The 9,139-nt window shown below is 36.8% G+C and overlaps 1 protein-coding gene across 2 annotated transcripts in view; it reads left to right on the top strand.

The window, feature by feature from the left end:
• Positions 1 to 9,139, top strand: part of LOC114046094 (KDEL motif-containing protein 1) — a 22,419-nt gene that overhangs the window by 11,763 nt on the left and 1,517 nt on the right. For both annotated transcript variants that reach the window (XM_027866337.1, XM_027866336.1), the window contains exons 7-11: positions 1,209 to 1,381; positions 1,569 to 1,806; positions 4,143 to 4,352; positions 5,418 to 5,507; positions 7,129 to 7,236. In XM_027866337.1, coding sequence (XP_027722138.1) covers positions 1,209 to 1,381; positions 1,569 to 1,806; positions 4,143 to 4,352; positions 5,418 to 5,507; positions 7,129 to 7,236 — 819 coding nt within the window. The remainder of the gene's footprint in view (positions 1 to 1,208; positions 1,382 to 1,568; positions 1,807 to 4,142; positions 4,353 to 5,417; positions 5,508 to 7,128; positions 7,237 to 9,139) is intronic.

Here is a 9,139-nt window from a genome sequence, read left to right as displayed (position 1 = left end):
GAGAGAGAGAGAGAGAGAGAGAGAGAGAGAGAGGGAGAATAATAGCCATGACTCCAATATTCTACTCCATTGCATTGCTGAGTTTCAATTGTCCCCTGCTACTAACTCAATGCAGATACTCGGGAAATAAATCTACTTTACAAGTAACAAGTATGTAATTAGATGTCATTTATATTTATGAGCCTAAGTTTCCTGATCTACAAAATGGGATAATAATATCTGTCCTATCAACCCCACCAGAGGTATATTAAGGAGCTAATGAGATAATTTTTGCAGTATTTTGTAAATGCTATAAACTATTTTTATTATTAAGAAAAGTCAAAAGAGCAAGAACTCTAATTTTATCACCAATGCAAATGATAATCCCTCTAAAATTTGGTAGATAAATCTGAGAAACTTGCCTGAGGCTCACGAGAAGTTAATTGCCTTGTCCAGAGTTACAGAGCTATTAAATGTCAGAGTTCATTTGAACCATAGTCCTTCTGACTCCAAGTTCTGCTTTCTATTCTGCCTCATTATTATTAAGATAGAGATAGCAGGTTTATATAATGCATTGAGTATACCTTATTTTTCAGTCAGTAGAAAAAATCAGCTGATTGTATTTTTAATGATTTAAACTGCTAGATCAAAAACTGAAGTTAAAAAAAAAACTTCTCTCCCCACCACAGTCTGTTTTCCTCCCTTTTCAATCCTCCTCATCCTCCCTCCCCCTTCTTTCCCTCTCCCTTTCCCACTCTCCTTGCCCTGCTTCTCCATCTCCTTCCTTCTCCCTCTGCAGATGATTTTGCAATTTCTTATTTTGTTGTTTCTAAATTATTCTCATTTCTCTTTTATAGAAGAAATGGATCTCTTTTTTTAGAGAAACACTTATCAATCAAAATCAGTAATGGAAACTCAGTGAAATGATAGGTTCCCAGGACATGATATATGGGCCCAAGCAAGTTTAATAATAAGAATAATTCCACCTAACAAATGTATACTGTGTGACACTTTTCAAAGCGCTTTCACACAGTATATATTTGCTGAGTGAAATTATCCATATTATCATTAAACCTGCTTGGGCTCACACATCATGGCCTGGCAACCCATCATTTCACTGGATTTTCATTTCTGATTTGACTGATAAATATTATTCTAAGAAAGAACTATATGACACACCTAATTACTCTACTGGCAGTCAGTCACCAGAATTATTTTTGTTTTCTTAGGTGAAAATGCCAGATGTTGAGTTTTTTGTTAATTTAGGAGATTGGCCTTTGGAGAAAAGGAAATCCAATGCAAACCTCCATCCCATATTTTCCTGGTGTGGATCTACTGACTCCAAAGATATTGTGATGCCAACCTATGATTTGACTGATTCTGTTTTAGAAACTATGGGCCGGTAAGTGGTCACTTAGAATTTTCTCAGAGCAGGAGTTTTATTTCTCTGTTGACTTTTATCCAAATAAAGTTATGATCTATGAGCCATTAGTTCTATGATTACTTAGGTTTATATAAGCATATGATTTCTAATATAAAGAACCTTTGAATTTTAGAAGGGAAAATCTTTTGATTTTTCTGTCTTCTAGAGTGAGTTTGGATATGATGTCTGTCCAAGCTAACACAGGACCCCCTTGGGAGAGCAAAAATACTACAGCCCTCTGGAGAGGGCGAGACAGCCGGAAAGAAAGACTTGAGCTTGTAAAACTCAGCAGAAAACACCCAGAACTCATAGATGCTGCTTTTACCAACTTTTTCTTTTTTAAACATGATGAAAGTTTATATGGTCCCATTGTGAAGCACATTTCATTTTTTGATTTCTTTAAGGTAAGACATCAATAGTTTTATAACTTCTCAGGGTTTTAATTTTTGTAATTAACCTTTATAATGCCCAAGTTTTTGCCCTCATTTAAATTCTGTGTTCTGTTTTATTAAAGCATTTTTACCACAAAGCATTTTAACCCATCCTCTATTTTTCCCAAAGCCATATATATTGTTTACAGCTGGCTCAGGATAAGAATTACTTGGCATCCAGATGGCTATTCCCAAGCCATCTGGTGGGAAAAATATACTAGCTCCTGGCCAAAAGCTACATCACCTCTGTTTTTCTAAGATCAAAGGGGGCTTCTTATGCCTAACATGCAAATTTCTCTTGTATCTGGGGAATATCCCCAACACACCATACCCTTTTCCGGTTTGTGGAATGCTTTACTTCACATTAGGCTACTGAGTAATCTTTGAAAATTCTGTGGCGGTAGTAGAGGTAGGGAGGCAGGCGAGCCAAGGCAAGGGAATAGCTCTATAGTTAGGAACCTGTACACATACTGGGTTTTCCTCTATAGCATGTCTTATAGCCTATCAGATTTCTTTTTTGCATGTAAAATTATCAATCATCAACAAACACAACATTTTGCTATACAAAGAATAAGGGGCTTGTATGAGAAACTGAATTGTAACAGTTTGCTCTGATATGTATTAAATTTAACAAGGTGATAACAAAACTCTTTTATTTGTATCCCCTTCTGCACTTTTTGTGTTTTCTTCTGTGCATTAAAAATATTTTATTGATTTTTCTTTTTTTTGTGTGTATCTATCACTGTCTACTGGTCAACCATCCCCCCATAACTCCCCAATAGAATTTTATACATGCATATACATATATGTGTGTATGTATGTGTGTATATATATGTGTGTGTGTGTGTGTATTCCAGCAAAACAAATCAACACATTGACCACGGCTGTGAATTCCTTTCTCAGTCTATTCTCTGTCAAGAAATGGAAGGTGTGGGGCAGGTAGGTAGTGCAGTAGATAGAGCATCGGCCTTAGAGTCAGGAGGACCTGAGTTCAAATGGAGCCTCAGATACTTCACACTTACTAGCAATGTGACTGTGGGCATATAACTTAACCCCATTGCCCAGCAAAAAAAAAAAGAAATAGAAGATATATTTAATCATCAGTCTTTTGAAATCTCTATTATTGGTTGCTTTGGTCAGAGACTGGAAGTCTTTTAAACTTGTTTTCCTTGACATTATTTTTGCTGCCATTGAGTAAAACGTTCTCTTTAATTTTGCTCATTTCACTTCACACCAATTCATTTTTATAAAGAAAAGTAGATTTTTGGGTTTTTTTTTTAGCTCTACCTGTATTTTGTTAATCATTAAATGTTTTGTTGTGTACCTCCTACCATCGACAGCTGCACAAAACATTTGTGAAGCACTTTAGATTAAGGTACTGTGGTAGGTGCCAGCAGTACAAATAGTTCTTACAAATCTCCTGTTTTTCTGAATTCATGTTTGTCATTTGCTATGACTGCAACATTATTCCATTAGGTTCGAATAACACAGTTTGTTAAGCTATTTTCCAGTTGATGGGCTTCTATTTTCCAATTTTTTTGTTATTAGAAAAGTGTTGTTAAAAATATGCTTATAAAAATGGATCCTTTCTCTCTGTTGTTGCTCTCTGGATTGTATCCCTATAATTAGTATTTCTGGGTCAGAGGCTAATACAATTTAGCAACTTTTTTTTAGTATAATTTCAAATTTTTTTTCCCAAAGTGATCAAACTAACTCACAGTTCCACCATTAGTGTACCTACTTTCCTTCTGATGACTGAGTTCTCAAAGGCTTCTGTTATTTTCACATTAACTTTTTTACTTTTTTTTTTTAATACAAAGCATTTTCTACATAGTACAGGCTTCCAATTATAACAGTTCTGCAAATGTTCCAGTTTTCAAGCTCTTTTGTCCCAAGGCTTGTTATTCCCAGAAGACATTTGTGTAGCCATCTGGTGTTTAAGAGAGAGAGTTAACATAGTACAGAACGTGATCTCATTAGGCACACAAGTGAAGTAAATAAATCACTACAGCCGTTACACTTTCACAAATAAACACAATGTTCCTTATGCTGTCACCTTCTGAGTAAAATCTTCAATTAAAAAAAAGGTTCTTTCAAAGTTAGCCTTGTTACCGATTTCATGATCTCCAGGGCAGCATCCAAATTGAACATTTAGTTCCCAGTCAGTATGCATGGAGAAATAGAACATTAACACGATAACATTAACTAAATGGTGAAAGCAGGGAAGAAAATCAGCTGCCCAAACTGTGTCTCAGGGGATGAGAAGGAAACCTAATTGCAATTCTCGTCTGGTGTATCTTGTTTTACAGCACAAGTATCAGATTAATGTTGATGGTACCGTTGCAGCATATCGTCTGCCTTATCTACTAGTTGGCAACAGTGTTGTGCTAAAGCAAGACTCTATTTATTATGAACACTTTTACAAAGAGCTTCAGCCCTGGAAACATTACATACCAGTGAAAAGCAACCTGAGTGATCTCTTGGAAAAACTTCAGTGGGCTAAAGACCATGATGAAGAGGTAAGACAAAATACAACAAATATGTATTAAGCATTGACTGGATGCAGATCAATGTGGTAGGTGAGGAGGCAGAGATTTGAAATGTAGTTAAGATGTCAGTCAGTTAACATTTATTAAGAGCCTACTATGTGCCAGGCACCATGCTAAGTGCTAGGCATACAAAGATGAAAAAGAAAGACAGTCCCTGCCCTCAGGGAGCTCACACCCTAATGGGAAAAGACAACCCACAAAAGGAAGCTAAAAAGGAGGCATAGGGGGAGGTGGAGAGAGGGAAATGTACTGGTGGAGGGGCCCAATGGAGAAGTCCAAAAGAGATGGCGACAAAATGGGTCATTTAAATGCTCTGGATCTGGCAAGCCTTTTGGATCATTTTGTATAGACCTCCTCCAGAAAAGAATAAACTTTTCCCCATGGAAACTACTTTAATTTCCCTCCTCTTCCACCCTCAGCATTTATCACAGAAGAAGATGCTCTGTCTAATTCCCCATTATATACTTGTGGCTGAAAAACCAGTCTTTGTTGTCCACAAACCAGCAGCAACAGCTATGCTACCTAATAATAACAAATGGATCACTGCTGGTGTCAATAAGAAAATGACAGGGTCATTAGGCACTCCAGTAGGGAGCTAGAGCTCTTCTATCCATAGCGGGGTAATTGTAGTTTTCATTGAAATGAGGAGTTTTAGGAAAGCAGCCTCTAAAATAAAAGAATTGAAATTGGGTTCTTATTCATGTCATGAGGCCATTGTCTCCTCATTTATTTTATACATCCTTGGGGAGGGAGGAGGGGACTTATTTCTTCCAATTGGGGGGGGTACTTTTCTTTTCTCTCTAATTTGATTTACCAAAGCACCTTGCTTTAATATTCATCTGCTTAGCTTGTGAAGAGAACACTCTATTAAATGTCTCCCTTACCAGATAAGAACCCCCATCCTTCTGTTTTTCTGGCTTCACCTCATTACTCTGCTGCTGTATCACATACACAAATTGAAACATTTTATTCACTTCAAAAAGAAGCCTCATTGTAAAATTATATAATAATGAAGAATGTCATTTTCCTCCTTAGGCAAAAGCAATAGCAAAAGCAGGGCAAGAATTTGCAAGAGACAATCTCATGGGCGATAACATATTTTGCTATTATTTCAAGCTTTTCCAGGTCAGTATTTGCAAAGGTGATATAAACATAACTTGTGGTTGTAAATGCCTCCATGGTATAGATAGTTTGTAAGCACACACACACATAATTGTGCAACTATATCTTTTCGCAATTGTGAATGATAGAAAATCAGGGACACAATGTAAATCATCAAAAACTAAAGGACAAATAATGGAAAAGGTCACTTTCAGTTGATAATATGTTGTTACCCTTAGGAATAGGTGGTAGTCCATTTGTCAGCAAACTGGTCTGTAATCATGCAGCACTGAACATAGATTCATATTTATTCCTTATGAAATACTTCTTACAGTAAGATCTTTTTGTTTAAATACTACAAATTATGTTTTGACCTGTTGCTATGCTTCTCTAAAAAAAAAAAATAACCGGGAAGGAACCTAGGAAATTGTTGCCAAAGACGCAAACTCTTAGGGCTAGTATTCCAAACATAATTGACAATAAAATCAGACAGCATGAAATGCCTTCTGCAGAACAGAGAAGTAGTAAATAATTTGTATTTAATAGTTTTCTGTGTTCAGAATTTGTTTCAACATTGAAAAATTCAATGTGGCTTCACTCAAGTGTGCCTTGCTGTAGCATAAAGCTTGACATAGCAAGGGTCTGTAAGGTTGTGTTTCCCAACACCCATTTTTTCTTTGATTTAGAAGATAGTACATCACACCTGTGGGTCAAGGAGCCAGTGAATTTGCATTGTTCAAATTGTAATTGCTTGTGAAAAATTACTGCTTGGATTTCTTCTGTCCCATTCATTCATAGATACATGATCTATTTATTCATGGTTTACTCTGTATAGAACATTATGCTACATACTATGCAGGATTCAAATTCACACAGACTAATATGTCTGCCCACAAGGAAGTTATACTCAAGCAGGGAAGATAAAGTACACATACACCTATTTATAACACGAGTCAAATCAGTTCCCTACTATGTGTAAAGCTAGCAGCTAAGAGAGATGCAAAGTTTAGATAAGGTACCACCTTTGCCCTCATAAAACCTATTGCCTAGTTGGGGGATATGTCACATACAGAGATAAACAAAGACAAATTATGATATGTGCTAAGTAATAGATGAGTGCTGCAAATGATGAGTACTGTTAGCTATACAGAGAAAGAAAGAATCAGAAGCTATTACTGTGTGCCTGCTCAGAGCAGTTGGAAGCTCTCCCCCACCCCACACATGGCAGAGGAGGGTGAGGGATCTTACCATATTAGAAGTCTGTAGCATGGATCTTGTTAGCATAGATTCAATTCAGCAAACATTTATTGTATAAAAGTAAAACTCTAGCATTTTCATTTTTAGAAGGTATTGGAAATCTTCTGTCTTACAATGGAAATACAGTGTTCTTTTTTTAAGCTCTTATTTAGTATTTTATTTTTCCCCAGTTACATATAAAAACAATTTTTAGCATTCGTTTTTAAAACTTTGAGTTCCATATTTTCTCCCTTCCTCCCTCCCCACTCACTCCCCATGTTGAGAAGACAAGCAATTCCATATAGGTTACACATGTGTAGTCATGCAAAACATATTCATAATGATCGTGTTATGTAAGAAAACATAGACAAGGAAAAAAATCAAGAAAATTATATTCTCCTTTAACTAGGAATATGCTAGTTTACAAGTGACTGAACCCAAAATTCGAAATGGCATGGAGAAGGTGGAATCTCAGTCTGAAGATGACCTCTTTCCCTGTAACTGCCATAGGAAAAAGGTAGGTCTGGCTCCTGTTCTGTTTCACCAAACTGTGCTTCTTCTGACTTTACTCTTTTTACTGTTACTGGTACTACCATTCATTTAGTCTCCTATGTTTGAAACCTTGGTGATATCCTTGACTCTTCCCTTTTACTCATCCCAAAATCCAATTTGCCAAGTTCCTTTAATTATACCTCCATAGTACCTTCTCACATCTGTCCCCTCCTCTTTATTCTAGTGACCACTCTAGTATGGGATTTCATGGATTAATCCTTGGAATACATCACTTGTATCTCTAGTTTGGCATCAATGTGTTAATCATTAAATTTTAGGTACTGTTAAGAACTAGTTCTGAACTTGCCTTAAGTAAATGATCATCTAGCACATCTTCATTTTGTCCACAAAGAATAATATTTTGTCAAATGCCATGTAGAAATTCAACTGTATTATGACTATAACATTCGCCTGACCTATCTGTCTTAGTAACCCTATAATGTCAGTCTGGCATAAAGGTCCTGTAGAAGAAGGTTAACTTTGGTTTCTTGTTCCCAAAAGGCCATCACTCAGATCAGTATGGGACAGAAGGAATCTTTGCAATAGTTCAGTCTAAAAATATAATAGGTTATTTGGAGAAATGATGGGGTTTCTCATCACTAGAGATCTTAAAGTGGAAGTTTAATGATTGCAATAGCTATAACTATAATAATAGCCAACATTTATATAGTGCTTTAAGGTTTGCAAAATGCTTTACATATGTTATCTTGTTTGATTTTCTCTGGACAACTCTGTGAAGTAGGTGCCTGTATTTTTCCCATTTTACAGCTGAGGAAATTGAGGCTCACAGAGGTTAAATGACTTACCCAGAGTCACACAGTTAATATATGCATGGTGTGGGATTTTGACTCAGGTCTTCCAGATTCCAAGTCAGGCATTCTGTCCAATACACTGTCTAGCTGCCTGCTTAGCTGATCACCTAATTACTTATTTGTCAGGGATGCTGTGGAGTGAAGTCTGTGCTGGTTCCTTTTGAACTAGTTAATTGCAGAGGACCTGCTGAAGAGAAATAAGATGACAACTTGAGGGCATGGTCAAGGGAAATGTTTGTTTGTTTGTTTTAAAGTAATCCTAAGCTGAGATTTCTTATTTTCAAAAAGTGGAAAGAAAACCAGAAGAAAGGGAGAGATTAGAGATGATAAAGTAAGATAGAATAATTGAAATAGCAAGGTATTGGAAGGCACTTGGCAGCGAAGAGAAGTACTTTATCCTCAGAGGAAAGGAAAGAGGATAGGTGCAGAGGTTTTGAGGTGTAGAGGAAAGGAAATGAGGAAGTTCGTAATTGATGTGCTCAATCTTTACAGAGGGTAGGGCATCTGTCTGGAGGGGAAAGAGTTGGACAGGGTGTTAGGGGTAATAAAAGAATTAGAACCTAGGTTTGAAAAAGCTGCTGTGGAGAGTTTGTTAGGGAATTAATCAAAGATAAATGAAAGGATTGCTATGCCCTACTATATGCCTGGGCAATTAGGTAAAGCAATGGATAGAATGCTGGCCCTGGAGTCAGAAAGACTCATCTTCCTGAGTTCAAATCTGGCCTCAGACACTTCCTAGCTATGTGACCCTGCGCAAGTCACTTAACCTTGTTTGCATCAGTTTCCTCATCTGTAAAATGAGCTGGAGAAGGAAATCACAAACCACTCCAATATCTTTGTCAAGACAACTAAACAGGGTCACAAAGAGTTGAACACAACTGAAACTACTGAACAACAACATCAAATGACAACTGGATGCCCAGTTGAAGTTAGATAAAATGAATATGTAGTGGATCCATTCAGCATTCTTTTTCAGTGATTCAGGAGATGGCCAATGATGGGGGTGAGTCTTGGGTATTGAGTATCAGAATGACAGTGTCAAGATAAAGGATTCAA

Source organism: Vombatus ursinus, unplaced genomic scaffold (genome assembly GCF_900497805.2).
Source record: "Vombatus ursinus unplaced genomic scaffold, bare-nosed wombat genome assembly UNPS02014781.1, whole genome shotgun sequence".
In the NCBI taxonomy this organism is placed as follows: domain Eukaryota; kingdom Metazoa; phylum Chordata; class Mammalia; order Diprotodontia; family Vombatidae; genus Vombatus; species Vombatus ursinus.
Note: the sequence above shows the minus strand (reverse complement) of the source record. Positions and strands in the feature narration are given on the sequence as shown.